Source organism: Myotis brandtii, unplaced genomic scaffold (assembly GCF_000412655.1).
Source record: "Myotis brandtii unplaced genomic scaffold, ASM41265v1 scaffold822, whole genome shotgun sequence".
Lineage (NCBI taxonomy): Eukaryota > Metazoa > Chordata > Mammalia > Chiroptera > Vespertilionidae > Myotis > Myotis brandtii.
Genome location: NW_005371333.1, coordinates 705,789 through 730,552, shown reverse-complemented (window position 1 = coordinate 730,552; position 24,764 = coordinate 705,789). Strand labels below are relative to the sequence as shown.

Genomic DNA, 24,764 nt, shown 5'->3' with positions numbered 1-24,764 from the left:
CATTGACCTGAACCAAAGACAGGCTGTTGAGCGATGAACAGGAATAGGACTGTGAACTCTCAGCTGATCGAACTGTAACACTAATGAGGCCAAGGCAATAGCCTCATCCATCCCCTCATTGTCAATTATTTTAAGTTGTCAGAGTCTCAGATGAAATGGAAATGAATCCCAGCACCTGTTCCACTCACTTCCCACTGCATAGCAGGCATAAAATCTACTTGGGATCAATCACATTCTCACTCTGAAGTCAATCGATACAATTCCATCACCCTTGAAATCAGGACTAGTTCAGGGATGTGCATCTAAATCTAAGCCAGTCAGAACTTGACTCTGACCTGGGCAATTGTTGCAGGGGTATGTATGCAAGTGACCTGTGATGTTCCAGGTGAGGGAGGCTCAGGACCCTGTAAAACGCAAAGGGGAAGAAAAGCTCTTTGGCTGAGAATGGGAACAGTTCATGGCAGCCATCCTTGAGTCACAAAGGGACAGTGTCAACACTAGGAGTAGCAGAGGAATGAAATGGGGTGGGGGAAATCATTTTAATATTGCGGAGCCACTAAACCCATTATATATTGGGCAGGGATATGAAATATTGTAAAGGTAGTTTACAATATTCAGCTCACAAAGGGCCCTGGGTGTTTTTCCTTCTTAGCTCACAGGGCCAGGCAGCCCTCCCTAATAGGGCTGACACAGACTCAACTAGTGGAAGCATTCCAATAGACCTGGATGACAATACCCTTCTCCTTTGTTTGGGAAAAGTGCAAGAAATGGACATTATCAAGAGACAACAGAGAGGTCTGAGATGATAAACTAATACTTGCTTACTCCTCATTTAAAGGATAGAGAAAGAAGCATTTCGTCCAACCAAATCACTATCACATTTGTTCCAAATCATATAGCAAATGTGATGGTGACTCTAAAACATGGAATAGTTTGTGCTAGCGATTTATAGAAGTGCTTTATTTTATTTTATTATTTGCTAACCCCAAATTTAGGTGTCTCAATGATCTAGGTGGGCATGAAAGGGGCCTTGAAAGGTTTCTGAGATCATGTAACCCAATGGGAAGATCAGAGCAAGAAGAGAGAGAAGCACTCATATCTGCCCCACCAGAGTCTCTGCAGTTGGTCAAAGAGGCCAGGTAGGATGTGAAGGGAAGTGCATCCTGATAGTTTAGTGTGCCTTAGAGTCAAGGCAGAGAGAACAACTGTCTGAGAGCTACATCACTATTCAAAGATGTGGAAGGAGAAATCCACAGCACGTAGTACCTAGATAGAGAAAACAGACCTCCCTGTTGTCAACAGTTCCGGCACCAGTTTCAGATATTTACTTCTCGATTCAGATGAAGACAGCAAAGATTTACAGGTAATGGCTTTTCCATTCTTAGGATCTCCATACTTGGCTCAAATAAACCCCTTTCCCATTAATTACTAATGCAAAAAATGATATAAAAAAACTAAAGTTTTCAAGTAATTAACAAATTTGAACTTTATAAGTATGCTGGCTACCAAAGAATTTCCCTGTACTAAATTTCATTTTGGCATTAAAATATTGTATGTGAAATAAAATAAAACTGCAGGTGAAATTTTCTAACTACGCATGTACACATGGGTATACATATGCCATTATGATATTTTAAGGCAAGAGTCACTGTGTTATGAAAAGATCTAAACACTCCGCCACCTAAGATGGTTCAAACTAAGTGTCAGAATAGAGATCAGTGAACAGAGTGCGAGTGATACGGTGACAGGTAGACTTTTATTACAACTTTTGGTTAAAAATATGAAAATATTTCTTACTTTATTAAAACCTGATATCTTATCATTGTGAATACCTCAATATCCCAACATATTTATAGTACTTATGGATGAACTTCAAAGACATTCTTGATTCTCTGACTTTGGACTGCTCAAATGCTATGTGCTTAATTTTATGGGAAAAAAAAAGAACTGTGGAACTGAACAATGGAAAAGAAAGAAAGAAAGAAAGAAAGAAAGAAAGAAAGAAAGAAAGAAAGAAAGAAGAGGGAGGGAGGGAGGGAGGGAAAGAAAATAAAAGAAGAACCCACAGGTGTAAAACATATTTCTATAGGCTTAGATGCCTTAATAGTTTTTCACATAAATATTGCAGTAAGTATATGTGATAAACTGGTTCCTTATTTTATATCACTTTATATCCCCTATAGAAGTTGTATTCTATCTGATTTTCTCCTTGGATATGCATGATGCATCTGATGTAGCTTATAAATAAAAAACCTAAACCTTTACTAAAGTCTTTTACATGGTTAAGAATGACACAAAATTTCTATTGGACTCAACTGAGATTTCTAATGATAAGTTCCTTATTTTTACTTTTGGTATTGTCCAGTGGCACTGACAATGTCCTAGCATGACCAGCCAGACACATCAAGGTAACGAGGCAGGTGTGGACCATGCCACCTTGGCAATCAGCTATGTTGGTTCAGAGAATCTCAAAATTGCTCTCACATCACCTGCACATGCTTCTTTCTTCCATTGACCTCTATATCCGACCTCTCCTGAAGATTTATAATCAAGCAATTATTATTGTTTTCTATAACTCTCAGACTTACAATCAGGAGGCATCTTTTCCATAAATATCGTGTAATATTCTTTTAGAAGTTCAAAATTTTCCTGATTAATACTTTCTTGCAAAGAAACATCTCCAAACCTAAAAAAGAGAAAAAAGAAAACAGTAATAAGTCATAAAATAGCACCTGAAAGGAACACATTTTATATTTCCTTTTTAAATAGATGGCTAAAGTTGCCTAAGGACTCTCCTTTTTTTTTTTTTTTTTAGAGAGAGAGAGAGGAAGGGAGAAGAGAGAGAAACATTGATGTGAGAGCTTCACATTGATCAGGGCCTCCTGCATGACCCCTACTGGGGATGGAACCCACAGCATGGGCATGAAATCAAACCAGCAATGTCACGGCACACAGGACAATGCCCAACCAACTGAGCCACACTGGTCAGGGCAGGAGTCTCCTTTTTTTCAGAAATGTTGCACAATGGTGATTTCAAAAACATCCCAGTCACCACTGGCCCTGAGTCATTCCATCAATCCCCTTGACACACCAAAATATTTTCATAATCACCAAATATAAACTTGAATGAAATATCAAGTCTAAAACACCAGCCCCTGTACTTGTACGTAACTGATATTCACTTAATGTTAGTCTCCCCACCTCTGTAAGGCTATATCTCTAAGATATAGATAACTTTCTTCTCTCTTTTTATCCCTCCAATCTTCCTGTTTTCTGCCAAGGGCCATTTAGATATTTCTAACATCATTCGAGAGTCATACCAAAATCTCAACTTAAAAATTAGCCCGCTATATTTGGTCAAACATTTAATTAACTCACCCCTAATGCCTTTGCAGGGCCCAACCAAATGATTTTACAGGCCTTCTATGGCCCATGGGCCAGAGATTCCCCACCCCTGCTTTAAACTAAAAACCTACTTGTCTGTCTATAATAGAAACAGACTCATACAGAGAACATACTGAGCATTGCCAGTGGGAAGGAGGTTGGGAGACTGAGAAGTACAGATTGGTAGTTATAAAATAATCATGGGGATGTAAAGTACAGCATAGAGAATATAGTTAGTAATATTGTAACAACTTAGTATGGTGCCAGGTAGGTACTGGAAATATCAGGGCAAACACTAGTTCAAAAATATATGATTTTCTAACCACTATTCTAGTGCACTTGAAACTAATACCAAATAATATTTAATATAAACTGTAATTAAAAAGAAATTAAAAAATAAATAGAAAGAAAACCTGAATATCAATCTTATACCTGAAGCTTACCTCTCAGCAAGAGTTTGCTGTTCATTGATTCCGACGTTAAAAAGTACGGGATGTACGTGAAGTAACTGCCCTTCTTTGATCTGCAGAGGTAGAGTCTCAAACATCCTCGCTGGAAGCTTCACCTCCACCACGTAATGTTCACTGAAGCAAGTGAAGGATAAAGAGAGGAAGCCTTGCTTATTTCATTCGTTTTTATGTTATTTTAAATTCATTGGAAGCAAACAATAAAACAGTTGGAATATAGCACTGATTTAGGTTTGTGGCTGCTATCTGCTTATTTTCTGTTATTAATTCATTCAATACTCGTTTCATTCACTTCTGCACTAAATTACTTGGTATAAAGGATTGTTTACGTGTTTGATTTCTCTCCATTGTTCCGAGTTCCTTTAGGAAAGGAAGAGAGTTTCAGTTCATTGTTGTGTATCAGTGGTATGTGCATAAGAACCTCAATATTTGTTTTATTGATTTAGTTATTTTAAAAACCCAACTGATATCAAGAACAACAAAGTAATTCATGATATATTTCTTAATATGGTAAATCTAAGAAGCTAAATAATTTATAACATTTTTAACAATTATGGCCTGATATTATTATTGATGAACCTCCCTCTTTGTGATGGCCTGATGCAAATGTAATAGTTTCATTATTTAAGGCTAACCATTGGGAGTTCCTTATTATTTTGCAACATTAGCATATCACAGGTGGATATTTTTGGAAATTGGAAATTTCCATTAAAAAATACTCCTAACAGACTATCGAATCTCAGAGGGTGGGTGGGAAGAAATGAACCAAAAACTTGTATGCATATATGCATAACCCATGGATACAGACAATAGTGTGGTGAAGGCCTGAGGCAGGGCTGGCAGGGCAGGCTAGAAGGGGTCAGTGAGGAAAAAAAGCAGACATATGTAATATTGTATGCATATATGCATAACCAATGGATACAGACAATAATGTGGTGAAGGCCTGAGGCAGGGGGCAGGGCAGGCTAGAAGGGGTCAGTGGGGAAAAAAAGCAGACATATGTAATACTTTCAACAATAAACATTAAAAAAATAAAAACAAAAACAAAAACACTACTCGTAGTGTTTAGTGTTGAAATTTAAATTAGGATTAATAAAATATGGTCACCATGAATATCTACTTGTATGTTTTGAAACTTGACATCTTCTGATGCAGTGTGAATTGAATATAGAAATAGAGAGAGTTTTACCCAGAATTTAGGAAAATCCATGTGATTCCAGAACCATATAGACTGCTGGGATTGTAATACACGTATTTGGAAAACAAGCACAGGACAATCAAAGAATTTCTTTGTGAAATCTCTGTAGTTTCTCCTATGCATGTGGCTAACCAATTATCACAGCAACATTTTTGGAAAAGATTCTCCATTGATTTGTTTTGGCACCTTTGTTGAAATTGACTGACCCTAAAGGTAATACTTTATTTCTAGACTCTACATTCTGTTCCACTGATCTATCTGTATATACTTATGCCAGTACTACATGATCTTGATTATTGTAGCTTTATAGTTAGTTTTGAAAACAGAAAGTATAAGTCCTCCAAGTTTGTTCTTCTTTTATAAAAGTGTTTTTGGTTTTATGGGTTCTTTGTATTTTCATGTAAAGTTTAGAATTAGATTGCCAATTTCTACAAAAAAATACAACCGAGATTTCAATTTGTGGAGAATTGCCATCTAAACAATATTGAGAATTCTAATTTGTGAACATGGACTGTCTTTCCACTTATTGAATCTTATTAATTTCTCTAAGCAATGTTTTGTGTGTTCTGTGTACAGTTCTTGGAGTACTTGGTTGAATTTAGTCCCATGTAATTATTCCTTTTTGATGCTATTGTGAATAAAATGATCTAAATCACCACTGTTTCTGACAACTTTTCAGGAGTGTACTTTTTTCTGATTTCCAATCCGAATTGTCAGCCCCCTCCTCTGGTAATGAAACTGCTGGTTTTCATGGGCTATCTTCCTCTGGTAATGTTGTGCAAATAGAGCTGGGGTTGCCGGAAGCAACCTGGCAACAAGGTCACAGACTCCAACTGTCTTATCCCAATGCTCACGAGTTTTCCATCAATGAATGCTTCTAAATTTGTGTGTGCAATATTCCCTTAGTCCTAAGAGGACCATCTTAGACAATTCAGTCCATTTGTAATGTTGCTTTCTGAAGAGAGGATCTGCCAAGCTGTGCACTTAGCCATTCTAGAAGTCCACATCTGTATGACGACTTCTGAATTTAGATACAGCCTGAAGAATCCCCTCAGAAACAGCATCCTGTACTCTGTCTATATAAAATGGCCTGGTAAGCTCCCCTCATACATTGTGATAAAAATACCTGTTTCTCCCTTTTGATAATAATTTTTAAAGTATTATAGAGTGGTACTATTTTCCAGGTATATGCATGAGCAATTTTACTCCTCTTTCTTCCAATGAATGGTAAATTAAGCATTAGTTAGCACATGAAATATTTAGTTTTATGAGAATGTGCTGTTTCTTTATGTATAAGTAGCCACCTTTCATTCAACCACCTCAAGTCATCCATCACACAAAATTATCAGACGTTTACTAAAGTCAAGAAAACAAGATTAGCCTGAACTTACTTAGTCTCCTCTTCATCTCTCTCTAGCATGAGCAGGACTCTGTCTATTATAGTACCCTCATATTTATTCACTGTGCTCAGAAAATGTTTTCAAATTTCAAATAACCTCAGGAAGCATTGAAAAGCGCTAACAGCAGAATGGTTAAAACTTGGAGGACTTCTGATTGAAATGATTTACCATAGGATATAATTTTTCTGTTGGAGCTCTATACTACACAGCATCATCTTCTTAATTATTTCTGATATTCTGCCTATCATATGCTGACCTTCGAAGCTATTTATTTAAAGCCATTCTCAGAAATCTCAGTCTGGGAGTGAATTGTCAAAAATAATTAAGAAAAATGGTGGCATATGCCCCTGATATAGAAACACATCTTTTCTAAAATGTTGCTGCCTTTAACAGAATTTAATATGAAGTCATCTCAAGAATTATGATGCTATTAACCAAATGATTCTAGCAAAAGTAAAAATATCCAGAGCTTTACACTGGATAGTAATAAAGAGGAAAATATTCTCTTCGTGCAAGCTGGTATTTTGAAGTCCTCATATTTCACGGAGAAGCAATGCCATACTCACCTCACTACAGTACAATTTACAGTCAGGAGACTTCTAGGAGTTTTTAAAGATCTCCCCCTATCATGTCACCTACATTTATTTCTCACCAACAAGGGAAAGAGAGAAAAAAAATTTCCAGAGCAAACCTTACTTCTCCTCAGCTCCTTCATCAAGAGCCAATTCAAATACAGTGGGGCCTTGACTTATGAGTTTAATTCGTTCGGAGACCGAGCTCGTTAAAGAGCTCATTAACTCAAATTACTCTGTCAACTCAATGCAAAAAATCAGCCAAGAGACAGCTGGTATCTCAAAAAACTCGTTAGTCGGGACACTCGTAAGTCAAGGCCCCACTGTATCTAACAAAGCTTGGTCTTTGGGAAATGGGCACCACTTACCGTCTCCCTGTTATAACTGGCAAGACATCATTGGATTTGGCTTCAATTATTTTAAATGCAACTTTCTTCAAGTCTGAAATGCCAACAGCCATGTCCTCCAGCATTCCGATTTCATCACCTAAATGAGAGAAAGGAGCCTGGTTACAAGTGTACTATTTTTCAATTAGCAATAATCGCGCCTCGGATAAACCTCATTGGCTACGATACTGCCACTGCGCAAAGCTACAAGTGTACTATTTTTAAAAAAATACATTTTTATTGATTTCAGAGAGGAAGGGAGAGGGAGAGAGAAATAGAAACATCAATGATGAGAGAGAGTCATTGATCAGCTGCCTTCTGCACACCCCCTACTAGGGATTGAGCCTGTAACCCAGACTTGTGCCCTGACTGGGAATTGAACCGTGACCTCCTGGTTCATTGGTTGATGCTCAACCACTGAGCCACACCAGCCAGGCACAAGCACTCTATTTGAAGAAAGTGTCCCTGGGTAGTCTACCTCACTGCTGGGATTTGTTCTAGCATTTTAGTAAAGGAGTTTCTGAATGAAACAAATCCATTCTCAATGCTTTTCCTCAGAGGCTGAAAGTTTTCATCAGTGAAATAAGAGCCATGCCAACGGACTCCAGCAGTTCACGGGCCCTTTGAGGGAAGGAAGAATGTGCTCATTTGCTGGGAGGCAGCAGCGATGTTTTGACTGTTCTGTGAAACAAAGTGTCCTGCAGGTTCTTTCCATTGGCAGGACTGATATTTGATTTCTAGAAATAATAGAAATGGCTGAATTGAAGATCCTACCTAGGCTCATGCTAGTTTTATATCTCAATACACTGGCAAATAAAGCCTAAGAAGGAGGTAATCAAGTACCATTCTAATCAGCACTGCCCAATAGAAATAGAATGTGAGCCACATATGTAATTTTCCATTTTCTGATAGTCAGAAATCTTTTTATTTATTAATTTCAGAGAGAGAGGAAAAGAAAGAGAGAAAGAGAGACAGAAAAACATCAATTTGTCGTTCCACTTATTTATGCATTCGCTGTTTGATTCTTGTATGTGCTCTGACTGGGGAATCAAACCACAACCTTGGCGTATTAGGAGGATGCTCTAATCAACTGAGCTGCCCAGCCAGGGCTCAGTAGTCATATTTTAAAAGATTAAAATAAAAAGGTTAAATTCATTTTAATAATATATTTTATTTTAACTCAATATCTCTAAAACATAATTCCATTGATAAATCAATATAATCAAAATAAAATAGTTATTAATATAAAACTCTTTTTTTTAACTAGTTGTTAAATCTGGTATACGTGTCTTATACATACTGATTTGAACTAGATAAATTTTAGGTGCTCAATAGCCATACCAGGCTACGAATTGAACAGTGCAGTTCTAGGTATTAGAGGGTTGGACTTTAAAAATACAGTTCTTGAAACTATGTTGGCAAAGAGCCTTTTCTATTAAAAAGCCAGATGGCTGCTTAGGTCTCCACTATGAAATAATTTATAATTCTATTTTCATAACATAATGGAGGGGAGTACAGTTACAAAGTGAATGCAAGGAATGAAAAGTTACATTACTTCTGGAATGCTTGATGCAATAAAGTTTTACTTTCATTTTTATGTTTAACTGAGGAATCCAAGGACCAAATATCCTATGAAGAGGAGTATGACTTTCACATGCACCAACCATCCATACTCACTGTATGTACTTAACAGTCCTTCATATTGTACTATCAATCCCACCGTGTGAAGCTGCTGTAGGAAGCCAGGGTCATGCAAACTTGTGTGTAATTTGATGATAAAACCACAGACCAATCCAGCAAGCTAAAAAAAAATCATTGAAGAAATTGATGGGGGTCAGCAAACTTTAATTAAAAAATATTGAAGACTTCTGAGGCATCAGAGATTTAATTAAAAAATCTCAAGTACATATAACAAAACTCTATTTATATATCTATGTTGAAACCAGTTGGCAGTCTTTGATCAAGTAAGGCTTGGGGCAGGCAGCATTGGGAAAGAGGAAAGAGCATGGGCTCTGAGTCAGGTTGACATGACTATAAATCCTGTCTCTACCATTTCCAGCAGTAAGACAATTAGAAGTTATTTAAAATGTACACATATTATTATTTTAAAAAATACCTTTTGCACATACAGAATAGACGACTACTTGTTTCATAGAATCATTGAAAATACTCAATGAGGAAATGTGTATCAGTCAGAGCACATAGCTCCATTTGTCACTGGAGCATCCATGACAGGGGCAGTTTGGTTAAAATACTCCATTCGTCTTAAATGTTTAGAAAGAGAGGCCTTCTGTCTCTCTCCCTCCCTGTGGCTGTCTATAAAACTCATGGGGCGGAGGGAGGAGGGGAGAAGAAGGCCCCCTCATAGCCACTGTGATGGAGGCCGGCCTTGGTGTCATGGAATCTGGTTGGGTGTACGCAAAGGAGGTGCTCCTGTCAAACCCCCCGTTCAAGCCTTCCTGCTGGCAAATTTATTTTCTAAACAAAAGAAGAGACCATAATGAGGCCCCATCCTGGAATCCATGAAGGAGCTGTATAAATAGTGGGTTGCAAACAGGCCCCTTTGCCCGTCCTAGCTGGCCACCTGCAGTGCAAGGCAACTATCCCTTTCCTTCCACTGTGCTCTGTACAGAGACCCCAAGGCATGATACAATGATAGCATGGGTGACCCTTTCCTTCACAGACTCTCTGTTCTGAAATTTCTACATCTACCTTTCAGAGACTTGGCCACCTCTGAAGAAATAAACACTAAGATCTTATAAACTGTTTTGTTCATATCTATCTATCTATCTATCTATCTATCTATCTATCTATCATCTATCTATCTATCTATCTATCTATCTATCCATCTATCTATCTATCTATAAAAGCCTAAGTGACCGGCCAACCGGCCAGCTATGATGATGCGCAATGACCACGAGTGGGCTCAATGCACAGGCATGGAAACATGGAAAAGACTGATGAATCTCAGAGGGAAGAGGGGAGGGAGGAGGGCAGTAAGAGATTAACCAAAGATCTTATATGCATACTAGAGGCCCGGTGCATGGATTCGTGCACCAGTTGGGCCCCTTGACCTGGCCTGCAGGGATCAGGCCAAAACCACCTCTCCGACATCCCCTGAGGGGTCCCGGATTGCAAGAGGGTGCATGCAGGTCAGGACGAGGGACCGCACCAGTGCACAGATTCGTGCACCAGGCCTCTACTTATGAATAAGAAAAACTGGGTACCAAAACTATCAGGAAAGAATCCCTTTAAAAATAAAACTGCCCAGGGGAGACCCCTGTCTTCACCAATGATAGCAGCGAACAACCCAGCATGGTGCTGTGCTCACAACACAAGGGGCACCTACTGCTTGGCTGAAGACGATGTCCCTTCTCAGAGTCAGCATCAGACACTGGGGCAAGCTGTAGGCCAGTTCCTGAAGGAGTACGAAGGTCAGGGATTGCTTGGCTCGGTTCACCACTTCCCCCATGCAGTCCTTCAGGGTAAGGATGAGGGGGTACAACTGTTCATACCAGTCCTCTGGGAGGGGAGAAAAAGGTGTAAAAACAGTGGGATAAATGACGGAAGGTCTTGCAAGATAGAACCAATTTGTTGTTTTTCTCAGTCAAGTTATACATATTATTAAAGATTCACAAAGCTTAGGTTAGAAGATCTCCAATTGAAATATATCCTCTGATCGCCGGATGAACAGTCTTAGTAAACTGAACAACACGTTTCCTAATACTTGTCCTCTTTCATCTCAGTGTCTCTGCAAATCTTGTCTCTACCTGGAACACCTTTCCTCTACTTCCCTTCCTGACAAACACTTTAGTTTACTTGTAGGCTCAATTCAGGATTTCTCTCTTACAGGATTTCCCCCTAACTAGCATAAGTCACATAATCCACTTACCAAAGTTTGAGTTGAGTTCCACTTCTTTTCCTGCCCATAGCAACTTTCTGTCACTGTTCTAGAACTATCTATGCACTATTGCTCAGCAAGAAAGGGAGCTCACTGAGGACAAGGGATTGATTTTTTAATTACCAAACCTCCAGAACTTACTATAGTTTCTAACATATAACAGGTATTCAATCAGTTTCCATTGAATGTTAAAAAATATGTAACAAAAGCCTTTCAAGATAAGGACAAGCATGAGAAAATCATGTTTTTGACAGTTTTTGGAATTTGAGCAGATTGCTCTTCAAACCAAGATACAAAATTGGAACCCTCTGTACTTTTCGTGTGCCTAGATTTTAAATATGTTTCAATTATAAAATTATGACTTTGGCATGTGACATAGATATGATTTTCAATGTGTTAGAAAATCAAAGCCCTAACAAATAACAAAAATGACAAATTCTGGGTTGTGTGACATCCTATTAAAATATAAATAAATTGCCCTAGCCGGTTTGGCTCAGTGGATAGAGTGTCGACCTGGGGACTAAAGGGTCCCAGGTTTGATTCTGGCCAAGGGCACATGCCCGGGTTTTGGGGCTAAATCCCCCCCAGTAGGGGATGTGCAGGAGGCAGCCAATCAATGATTCTCTCTCATCATTGATGTTTCTGTCTTTCTATCTCTTTCCCTTCCTCTCTGAAATCAATTATATATATATAAAGTATGACAGATTTAAAGAAATGAGTGTATGTTGAAAATTAATTATGAATCAGGATCTGAAATGATACAGATTCTCAGCATGGAAGTGTAAGTTTCACCATAATTAATGTCAGTGGTCAGTAGCAGTTAAGACCTTGGGAGAGTTATAGGGAATGAGAAAAAAATCATAATCACTATTTTAAAAAATCACTATTGTTCCATGTCTACTGTCACTTATTTATGTTGTGGTGTAATACACTAAATGAAATAAACCAAAATGGTTGGAAGGGTAACTAATGACCTCAACTTAATAAAAAGATATGCTCTTGTAAATGCTTATGTGATGCTATAACAAAAATACATTAGGAACATTGGGAGTTATTTAAAATATTGTATAATTAAGTGTTATGCTCTGAATACAAACACTAGAGAAAGGGGAACTCAATGAAAGCCTAATAAATCTGTAATCATTTAATAAAGGACTCACTTTTGGGCAGACTAGGATAAAATATGAAAAATGGTTCAATTTAAACAAACTTGGTTATCTTTTGATTCTTATGTGATTACTACACATAAAAAAGCAAATGGACAACATCACTTAGTTTCAGAATAAAAGACACCAAGAAGGAATACTCTATATTCCCATTTTTTTCATATTTATATTCTTTTCTCTCCTATTCTCTCTCCCATTCTTTTATTTAATAATTGTTCTCAATATGAATGTATAGACTAAAACATGCACACACACACACACACACACATAAAAAAAACAAATATTTCAATAAATTGACTCCAATGTAAATCTTAAAAGATAACAATAGACCAACATTTTGTGCTTAGGTCTGTAAAGATCAGTTTCTATTAAAGAATGCTCAACCATAAACTAAAGCTCAAGCAGCAGGTGGCGCTGCTTCCTCAGGCTGAAGCAGGACCACTTTGTCACTCCATTCAAGCAACTGATTTAAACTTCTTTATGCACATGCATGGTTACCAAGCAGAACCATGTATATTGTGTAGGCACCTTGAATCATGCTATCCTGTGTTAAGTGGTCACAATCTTGGCCATGGAATTTGAGCAGATTTCTCTTTCTAGTGAGATAATCTAAAATTTACTTGTTCTACCTTTTCCCCTTGTTAGATACCAAGTGACAGCTCAAGTTAAACATGGCTGTTGGGTTTTCTTTTTTGAAGGTCTTTAAAAGAGGAATCATCACAGATTTCTCCATTAGCATCAGGATAATTTTTAAATTCATTTCTAAATCTATTCTCACACATATTTGATCAGTTGATTCTTAATTGCAATCAGATATTTAAAAAGAAAGTCTGATTTCTAGTCCTACTAGAATAAAACTGAAAACCTGGAATATAGAAAGAGAAATATGCTGTTATTCTACACCTAAGAGCATTGTTAAATACTTGTTTGGTACACAATATTCTAGTATCTCCATTTACTATAATTATATACACTTTTTTGGCTAAAATTTAAGGAAAATGACAGTATAGGAAAACATTAATTATGAATGAGAATATTACAAGCTTTTCAGCAAGGTAGAATGTCTTAAGGATAGTAGTCAGTTTCTTTTGGAGAAGCATATGAGAGCTAAAAATAGGTGTGTTTTTTCCCTAGAAAAGAAACAAAGTTCAGCAGCTAAAGAAAAACCGCACTAGCAAATGCAAATTGCAATGACTCTGGGTTTGTTTCCTGTTGCTATCCACGCAGTGTGACTCTCCAGCTCTGAAATAAACACAACATGGTATGTCAGGCCAAAGAAAGGCCCCGGTCAGGTCATAAATGGCCTTTTTGCTCCAATGAGCAGCCAAATCACCCTCACAAAGAAACAGCAAATGCTTTACTTCTCTCCTGAAAATTATTTTTTTGGGGAAAAGAGAAACGCTGCAGCTGTTGATAGTCCTGACACTGTTGTCACTTCCCCCTCACCTTCCTGTCTCTCCATACGTCACAACTGACATGGTGTTTACATTGTCCTCATGATAAAGCCATTTCCTAATAGGGATGAAGATGGTGTTCATTCTGTCCTGTTTAGTCAAAGTAGGAAATCCTGAAACACACACGTCCACGCTTCTGAGCTTAGTTTCGTCGAGTTTCAGGTAAGATTTTACACGCACGTGCGCGCGCGCGCACACACACACACACACACACACACATCCCACCGTTTTGTCACTGCACCAACACCTCTCCAGGAGCTTATTGGTCCATTTGGCATCTAAGTGCCCCATCCTTTCTGATTCTATCACTGGGCTCTTTTCAGTGACAGAGGAAAATACAAAAAAGCACGTTTTATTGTCTGTATATAAACTTGCTGAAACTCCTTAACCCTGACAGCAACAAGCAGAGTCTTTGCTCAGGAAAACAAAATGTGCGTGGCTTCGCTGAGCTTTTCCTGGGCTTTGTGAAGTGTGCTGGCAGCTGGCCAAGTGGAGCTTGTTTTCCAGCCTTTGACTGTTTCTATAATGTCGCCAAGTGAAGCTTACTGAAGGATTCAGAGAACAACTGCGGGCGCCCCTCACCTCCTCCACACACCATCTATTTCCCGCACAGGATGCTCGAGTCCTCTGAGCTCAACGGCACTTATGGTACTCAGGAGAAAAATAAAAGAGCCAAATACCAACCAACTGGAGCAGGGCATACTGCTTTCCTTCCAATTCCTGAGCCATTTTCTTCTCAGGTGCTTGGTCTCCTTTGCTCATTTAAAATAATTAACTTCAAACAAGCCTGTAGCCACTGTTGTTTTTGTTATCACAACTTTCCAGACATAGAAAAAAAAAGAGAAGCTAAAAAATTGCACGCCCATTAATCTTTATGAAAAGAGATCAGAAATGAGTCCAGCTTTGAGGTTTCACCTGAGTTAAGGAGATGATGAACTGTGATGCCTGGCGATTAGAATGGCCTGTAAGGAGGGTGATAACATTTCCAAGGTTGTGAGAAGAAGAGACCAAACCCACAGCCAACAGGGCTTTTCTATAACGCCCAGAACTCAGGCTGCACAGAACAACGCCGGTGGGTTCACGAAGGGCCTGTGTCCTATGCCACACCTGATATGGCAGCCTATGTGCCCCTCTCAGAGAGGCCCTGTCTTTCAGGTATGATTTTACAACATGAACATCATAACTAGAGGGGTCAATTAATGCTAAGGCTTCCTCTCCTTATACCTTATAGCTAAACTTCTTTGTATGAGTATAATATAATGTGGCCAACTTTGGTCATGGAACCTGCTCATACAAGGCCTCCAGTGTCTGAACATGTCCCGGGGTTATGGAGCACAGAAACGAGGTTAACCCAGACAACAGGGGAAGGAAAGCACCTGCTGAGGCTTAATGCCTAGAATATCCTCCCTGGTCACTCAGAATATCCTCCGCTAAGTCTCCCTACCCCTTGCCCATCTTCATCATCCATCTCCTGGCTCTGGTCCAGGATAATTAAAAAATCAATCTGCATATATCTTTTGTTAACAAATGCTAACCTATCTTCCTTATGTCACTTTTTCTCCCTTTTTTCACTGCCACCACAAGAAATACACTCATTTGTTAGGCAAATAGAACCTCCCAGCTATGAGGTCCTGTAGGTGACACTAGTACTTATAACTCATGGCCTCTGCCCTCAAGGAGGTTAAAATGTAGAATGGAAGGTAAGAGGTATAAAATAATACCTACAATATCAGCAAGTTTGGTTAGTGCTATAAAAGATGGGACAGTGACAAAACACATTGAGAAGAGTGAAGAGAGAAGAGAAAAGAGAGTACATCTCTGGTGAGAAGATTATGTTTTCCTGGTTGTGTCTTTTGCTGAACACTTTAAGAATGTTCTCAGTGAAGGGAGTTCAGGGAAGCTGATGGCCTGCAGGCAGTGAGCACCTGAAAGTGAGGCTTTGTAGGAACAGAGTCTGGAGGGGCGCCTGGTTTGATGATGCCAAATGCCATAAACAAGTGCCTTAAAATGACTGGAGGGCCCGTAAGGGGGGATAGCAGGGGGCAGGAAGGGGCTGAAATGATTCAAGAACTTGGAAAAGGATGAATAAAGTGAAAGTAATTGTTGAGTCTGAAGCTCTGAGAAAAGATAACAAACAAACAAAAAACAACAATGGAAAGCTAGGTGGGCAGTCACCATAGCAGGGATAGGGGATGAGGTACGTAGGGGTGGGAGAGAAGGAGGAAGGTGCAGAGTATATATGAGCAGATGAGCCAAAAGCTAAGATGCAAGACCAAATCTGCAAATAATGGGTCTTCTGTAGGGAGACAAGCTTTATTGTAACCCTGGAGTTATGCTGTGCCTTCCTTTACCTCTACCTCAGGGCAGTCTTAAAGGTGCCAAGGGTAGTCACACAAAGGACACACATGTATCTAAAATGTACTCCTCATTGTGTCCACTGAACCTTCTGGATGTATGAAAGTATGAGTGTACTATTCAACTGGAGACAAGCTGCTATGAGAAGAACAAAGGCAACCCTTCCTCATGTCAAAGAAACCTTGTTTGTTTAAACCCTGCCAGCCTGAGAAAACAGTGTCATAAAACTTTCCAGTCTTCCTCTTAGAAAAATAGCAAAGGAAATGCATCAACTGATATCCTGGCTAAATTTCTCATTTCGAAGCACAAAGTTGAAAGCTTTAAGTAAATTCTGCTAAGACAGTTTCCAGGAACTAAATCCATTAATCAAACAAGCTCTGTATTTGGTATAGCACCACGGTGGAATGGGGGGTTATGCTGGACCTGGAAGAGTCACCCACTCGCAAGCATTGGGCTTATTTTGCCTTTCGGCCTTAATAAAAGCTGTAACCTCAGGACTCTGCCACTAGAGTGGGCATGACAGGACACAGGTGACTTCAACTCTACTTCTTTGCCCATTAAATGTGTACAATTACTCCTATAAGTGTTGAAAGAATTAAATAATACAGGTAATATTTTTATTTTTATAATATATTTTTATTGATTTCAGAGAGGAAAGGAGAGGGAGAGATAGAAACATCAATGATGGAATCACTGATCTACTGCCTCCTGCACGCCCCCCTACTGGGGATCGAGCCCGCAACCCAGGCATGTGACCTTGACCAGAATTGAACCTGGGACCCTTCAGTCCACAGGCTGACGCTCTATCCACTGAGCCAAACCGGCTAGGGCCAGGCAATATTTTTAAAGCAACCCCCAAAATATTAGCTATATCTTAAAAAAAAAAACAACAACAAAGAAAACAATCATAAAGTAATTTACATATCATGCACTGTCTCCCAACCTATCTTGCATTTGTTTCTTATGCTAATCCTTCTCTCCTATTTCTTTTTTGGTTTGAGAAGAATTTATTATTATTATTAATCATTATTATGGAAAGTATTACATATCCCTCTTTTTCCTCCCCATGGACCTCTTCTAGCCTGCCCCTTCTCCCCTATTTCTAAGAGAAATCCCATAAACTCCCGTAGCTAGGAACTTCAATTTGTATACCAGATCTCATTTCCTCTCCTCTACTTAAGAGTGTCACTCAAGCAAATCTCTCCCCTTCCTCCTACATTGTCAATATTTCCTTTGTTACTGGATCGTTCCCATGCTGGAATGATGACTCCCATAGAAAATTACATTTGCCCTCTAACTGGTCTATACTTGGTTCTACCTTTCCATCTATAGTCCAATATCAACATAACAGCTTAGGTGTTAAAATTATATCAAATAAGGTTAATTCTATGCTCAAAATTCTCCAATTGCTTTTTTTTTCTCTCAGAGAAAAGACAAAGGGCCTACATGATCCTTCCTCCAAGTTATCTCTTTGAATTCATCTTCTCCTCCCCTTCACTTTATTAAAATCAAACAGGCTTCCTTAGTACTTCATGATCATGGTAGGCAAATATCTGATCTGCCTTAGGACTTGTGTACTAACTGTCTTCTATACCCAGTATAGCCTTCCCTCCATGTACACATGGCTCACTTCCTTATCCCCTGTGTCTTTGCTCAAAAAGGAACTTCTCAATGAAGCTTACATTGACTAGCCCACTAAACCTTAACCCCTGCCCTCCAACAATAGTCTAAAGCCCTCTTACTTCACTGTATAATTTTCCCACAGCATTTGTCATCACTAACATATTATATAATGTCCCTATTTCTTATGTTATTTTTTTTAAATGTCTCTCTGCTGCAAGGAGATACACTTTAGGAGGGCAGATGTTGTATCTGTCTTGTTCATTGTTGTATCCCCAGTGTCTGGAATAGTGCCTGACTCATAGTAGGTGTTCAATTAAAATATGAGAAGCATCAATCAGACCATCAAACCTCAGAGGGAAGGTAGGGGAGGGTGGGGGTAAAGGGGAGAGATCAACCGAAGGACTTATATGCAAGCATATAAGCCTAACCAATGGATGCAGACAACAGGAGGGTGAGGGCATGAGTGGGGGGGATGGGGGGTAATGTGGGGATAAGGACACATATGTAATAACTTAATCAATAAAAAAATAAAAATAAAATAAAATATGTTAAATGCCTGAAAGGAAAGAAAAAAGTAACTTTAAATAATGTGGCATCTTTATTATTATAAAACTTTAGAACTAGAAGCAATTTTAAAATTTTGCAGGTGATATATATTTTACCAACAAAAGGAGGTCCAGAGAATTTAAGTGATCTGCCAAAGATCATGTAGCCAAATAAATAAATTGTGGACTCACCAAGTATCTTGGTTCTGAGTCAAGTGTTGTTTTGTCACATCATAGTTCATTGAACAATTTTAAGGGAAACATTATTTTTCTGATAAGAGCAGACATTCAAAAATGTAATCATATAAATCATCATTGGAATTGTAAGTTTACAATAAAGATATCCATGGTCACTTTTGCTTATTTTTTACCAAGGTTTTTTAAAACTTGTAAATGTACTTTAAAAAGTTGTTTTACCTGCTGATCTATGGGTTCTAAAGGACTTGATTCATTCATGTTTCTTTCTCATGAAATTCTAAATTTTCATGTGTAGAAATTCAAAAATATTAATAGTTAAGCCCTTTGATAAAAATGATACTCTCTGCTTGAATCTTTGCACTTTAAAAAATAAAATAGATTTCTTATATGTATGAAATAATTGCTAATTTGAGTATAAGTTCTGGAATATAATGATTTTCATGTTGGTATACATACATATGCACACATGTTAAAGATATTCACTTAATAATATCAAGAACATGTGCCAAATTCAAATAAGTAAGCCATGGAGATACAGTGTACAGTACAGGAAATATAGTTAATAATATTGTAATCTCTATATATAAAAGGCTAATATGCAAAGTGTCCCCTCAGGAGTTCAACCTGAGACCAGGAGTTCAATCGCTCACTATGACATGCGCTGACCACCAGGGAGCAGCGCAGAACAAAAATGCCCTGGCCGGCAGCTGGCAGCTGGGGAAGGAAGGTGCGGCTAGCAACAGGAAGGCCCTGATCGGCCCTGATCGCCGGCCAGGCCTAGGGACCCTTCGTGCACGGGGCCCCTAGTATTGTAATTACTGTGTGGTGACAGATGGTTATTAGACTTAGTATGGTGATCACATCATAAAGTATATAAATGTGGAATCACTATGTCATACACCTGAAAGTAATATAATTTTGTACCCCAACTATACTTGAATTAAAAAATAATCTGCCAAATCATATGTTGTTAGGGCTTATGGCTGGATACATTAGGAAAAAGTATTCAATGACTTATGGTATTTGGTCTTTCCATGGGGCATTTCTTGATATTCTTTGAAGACAGAAAAAAAGAAATACAGGACATGCAATAAGATGAATGGATACACAGATGGTTGAACACACATTCCCAAAGAGCAGTGATTAATCAGTGTATTTCAATGCATACAGTTTTTCTAGTGATGTACCTCAAAGAGCTGTTTTTATCTCTGTTTTCCCATCATTTTTATCCATTACTTCTGTGAATGGACAGAAAATATTTATAAAATGTGAATAAAATAAACCTAGGTAGGGCAGTAGATGTGATGGATGAAAGAAATAGGTATTTATTAGAGTGTACTGAAAAGTGTATTATGCTGCAGTCATGGGTTTAGAGATCAATCTTTTCAGTAGAATTGAGATAGACTGTGTCTTGATCTCCTTGTGCCCCTAATATTTCACAATTTCTAACACACAGGGTGCTTAAATATTACTTGAATCTGGAGAAGCCTGAGAGATAGGTCAAATTTAGCAAGATTTATGGATATAAGTGGACTTCAGAGTATAATGTGGTGGTCAAACTAGCTAATGTGAGTTAAGATATCATTAATAGAATTGTATCCAAAAGGAAGGAGGTGGTGTTCCTGTGTCACTCTGTGTTCCATGCTATTGCTTTGAAAAATGACCCCAAAAGTGGCAATTTAAAAATGGACATGATGGTCGCTTTATGATATGTTATGTGATAATGTGGAAAAAGGGGAGTAAATTTGTCCTGTTTGGGGCAGAGGATTAGATCTGGGCCAGTGGGTAAAGTGAAAGGAAACACATTTCAATCATCTGGAATCTGCCACTCAAAAAATAAAAATGGTTTTCTACCAGTGGAGATGTGTATCACAGGTTAGGTGAGAATTGGCAGAGACACTGTAGGTAAGCTTCTTAGCATAATTTAGGAGGCTTAATTACAGAATCTTTTTAAAAATATATTTTTATTGATTTATGAGAGGAAAGAAGAGGGATAGAGCTAGAAACATCATTGATGAAAGAGAAGAGATGTGTATCACAGGTTAGGTGAGAATTGGCAGAGACACTGTAGGTAAGCTTCTTAGCATAATTTAGGAGGTTTAATTACAGAATCTTTTTAAAAATATATTTTTATTGATTTATGAGAGGAAAGAAGAATAGAGATAGAAACATCATTGATGAAAGAGAATTTTGATCGGCTGCTTCCTGTATACCCCTACTGGGGACAGAGCCCACAAGCTGGGCAAAAATCAATAAAATATATTTTTTTAAAAAGAAAGAGAATTATTGATTGGCTGCTTCCTGTATAGCCCCTACTGGGGATAGAGCCCACAAGCCGGGCATGTGCCCTGTCTGGGAATAGAACTGTGACCTGCTGGTTCATAGTTCAATGCTCAACCACAAAGCCTCACTGGCAGAGCTAATTACAGAATCTTTAAGGGCACACTGTAGTCTAAGATTCTAATATTTTCTGATTTTATCCTTGAGTCCTTACTTTATTATGAAATTGAAGTCATGTGGTATTATGCATACAATAGATGCTTATAAGAATGTTTAAGTGTATAAAAACTAAAAGGACCATCTTTTTCATAAAGAAAACATGTAAATACATATGACCATGAATGTTGGGACCAGTTACTTTATTATTTGTGTTGAGAACAAGAGAGAAACTTTTACTTCTTTCAGCACTATTGGCATTAATTCTGAAAAGAAGTGTATGAAGTGAGTAAGACATATGGCAAAATCCTGGACCTAAAACAAATGAAAACCCTTCAAAAACACATATTTAAAACACTATTAAGTACACTGTAAAAGGAAAATCTGAAACTTGAAAAGAAAATTGCAGGTTAGAGAGGAACATAAAACGTGGATAAAGGTAGTAACAATTAGGAATACTGTCGGTTTGACCATGCTAGCTATACACTAGCAAAACCAACACAAATTATAGCTAAAATGTAAAAATAAAGGCTGGTGATGAAGAAAGAAAAACTGACTGTCAAAGGGGTGACTTACCCTATGAGATTTCAAAATGTATCCCAAATAAAACATAAATTAACAGAAGAAAAATTCCAGAAATTGAGTAAAAATGTTTACTTAACTTTATATATAAAGAAAAAACAAACAAAACAAAACCTACATGAGGAAACAAATCACTAATAAATGATGTAACAAATGCCCATCAGTATGTACCATATCATACATTCCAATAAATTCTAGGTAATTCACTGACTCTACATCAATTAATTGTAAGAAAAAATGAAGTAAATGACTTTTCTACCCCAGGTATGAGCTGGGTATAAATTTTGGGCTATTTGAGAAATTAATCTTATGCCTTGAAAACCTATCAAGGGGCAGAACAAGTCACTAAAATGGATTCTGCTTCCTTACTTCATTTTCTAAGTACATTGTTGTGTGACTATCACAGTGTCTGGCTCATAGTTAATAGTCAAGAAATATTCAATTAAAGAAAATAGAAATATATGATTTTTTTATCATATGAATTATGACAAGCTTTCATTCTGATTCATGTAAAGTTGTGGAACTGGACTAGATTCATTAGCTAATGAAACTGATATTATTAAAAAAAGAAAATCCCCATTACAGTTAAACCAGGGAGGTCTGAACATAAAGAACATTAGTGTAAACTATCCACCTATGTCAATGTACATAGCAGATGAGGATCATCTACAATAAAAAAAAAATTGAAAGACTGATGTTTCACATAATTAAACCCCTGATGAAAATGGGACTAATGAAAAATCAGGAAAACAAATTGGAAAAACAAATGCAATATTGTAAGCACCCATATTTTTTTATAGCTCATTTTCTTAAAGTGAGAGGAAAAGCAGATTGCAGAAGAAGAGGGTAGGGCAACATTGTTTATTCTCTCCAAACACTTAACACATCTAGGAAAAGGGCTGGGGCAACTCTCACAGCAGTTCTTATTACCATAACCCCCCCCCCCCCCGATGTTTGTCTTGTTTTTTGTTGTCAAAATTAATCAAATTACCTAAAAGATTTAAATAAAAAAGCCATTTATAGGGACAAAACTACAGTTGAAATTTTGATTATTATATTTGCTAGTCAACCTACTAATAAGCCATAGATTTCAAATTATTTATCTATATGCCTGTCTATCTATAGACACACATTGCATACCCACATGTGTATGCATATATATGTATATGTGTGTATGCGTGTGTACATGCATCCATAAAAATCTAGACTTACTAATATGTCTTTGGAATAATGCACAAACATATTATTCTTATATGGAATCAGACCTTCTTATATCTTTCTGAAATTATTCACAAAAAATATCCCTCAGAATGAGGCAAAAAGCATTTCATCTATCATATTGCATTCTTTTCAGGAACGATTATGAGATACTGTGTCCTGATATCTCTCAAAGTTTCTAAGAGTTTTAGGATCAGATGCTTGTTTTTCTTCCTAATAAAATTTTGTAGGAATGCATAAAAGTAGATTAAACTATGTCGGATTCTTTAAAAGAAAACACTGTTCTTCTTTGACAAGGTTGTTATGTAGCCAAAAAAAAAAATGAGCATTGTAAGCAGTTCTGAAAACGCAACTGTGATGCAATTTGATAAGTAGCCTTCCATCATCCAAGCCAGAGAGGTGGAAAAGCGTGCTATCAGCACTTTCATCAAAGGCACTATTGACTCTTCTCTTTCTGTCTCATTTTATCATGACTTTCTCATTTTGTTTACTCAGTCAATGATTGGAGAAAAAAGATCCCTTACCCCTTGGATGAGTTTTAATGGAGTCCACGACAGAAAGGTCCTGCTCTCCATCTCTGCTGCCACAGCTGTCTTCACTACCACCATCACTTTCAATCAGTTTGTCCACCATAGCAATAATGCAGTTCAGGCTCTTCCCCACGTTGGCCCACACCCTATCCTGAAAAGAGCATGAGTATCAATACACATTTTTATTGCAAAAACAAGATAAGACAAAATCTGATGCATCCATTTTAGAGAAGCAAGTAGAGAAACCATCATGACCATGCAGACTGAGTGACTAGCTCTAATACCCTCATTAATTTGGTCAGACCATGGATACACAAGAGATACATTTTCTCTTAATAAAGCAACATTTAAATGTTATAAATCTTTTTATTTAGTTGATTCTTTTTCTCTGTCATAAAGCAATGATAAATTACCATACAACATTAATCCATAATTGAGCTCAAAGTATGAAGTTTTAAACTGGATATATATTATCATTTTCTTATCATTTTCCTTATCAATACTTAGTAAGAAAGCAAAGACACAGCACTATTTTTAAAGAATGCTCACCACTTACATTAGAAATTCCTGTTTTTCTTTTTATATTTTTATAATACATACACAAAGTTTACCATTTTTACAATTTTAAGTGTACAGTTCAGTGGCATTAAGTACATTGTTGTGTGACTATCACCATCATCCATCTCCAGAACTTTTGCATCTTGCCCAATTGAAACTCTGTACCCTTTAAACATGAACTCTTTCTTTCCTCCTTCAGTCCCTTGCAGCCATCATTGTACTTTCTGTCTCTATTAATGTGACTTCTCCAGGAAATGGAAGTTCTTAAAGTGTGGTCTCCAGCTAATGGGAATGAACTCTGTTATTGAAGAAAAAGGGAGGAGAGGATTGCTCTTCATTTTCCAGATTGGATTTGTATGTGAGATAAATTTTCAGCTCTCTTTTTCTTCTTCTTCTTTATTTTTAATCCTCACCCAAGGATATTTTTCCATTACTTTTTAGAGAGAGTGGAAAAGAGAAGGAAAGATAGAGAGAAATAGCGATGTGAGAGAAACGCATTGATTGGCTGCTTCCTACAGGAGCCCTGACCAGGGCCCGGGCCAGGCAGGAGCCTGTAATCGAGGTACGTGCCCTTGACTGGAATTGAACGGGGGACTCTTCAGTCTGCAGACTGACACTCTATCCACTGAGCCAAACTAGCTAGGGGTCAGCTCTCTTCTTGTTGTCCATGTTGGGAGAAACTGCATTTTAATTAAAAAGCAAGCAATATTGCATTCTGCTCTCCTTCCTTCCTTCCTTCCTTCCTTCCTTCCTTCCTTCCTTCCTTCCTTCCTTCCTTCCTTCCTTCCTTC

General features: G+C 37.8%; 1 protein-coding gene across 7 annotated transcripts in view; it reads right to left on the bottom strand.

Moving 5' to 3' along the window:
- Positions 1 to 24,764, bottom strand: part of INPP4B (inositol polyphosphate-4-phosphatase type II B) — a 484,095-nt gene that overhangs the window by 59,212 nt on the left and 400,119 nt on the right. For all 7 annotated transcript variants that reach the window (XM_014531700.1, XM_005884189.2, XM_014531699.1 and 4 more), the window contains 6 exons: positions 23,410 to 23,566; positions 10,757 to 10,929; positions 9,085 to 9,208; positions 7,390 to 7,507; positions 3,828 to 3,968; positions 2,589 to 2,686 (listed from right to left, as the gene is read on the bottom strand). In XM_014531700.1, the coding sequence (XP_014387186.1) occupies positions 2,589 to 2,686; positions 3,828 to 3,968; positions 7,390 to 7,507; positions 9,085 to 9,208; positions 10,757 to 10,929; positions 23,410 to 23,566 (811 nt within the window). The remainder of the gene's footprint in view (positions 1 to 2,588; positions 2,687 to 3,827; positions 3,969 to 7,389; positions 7,508 to 9,084; positions 9,209 to 10,756; positions 10,930 to 23,409; positions 23,567 to 24,764) is intronic.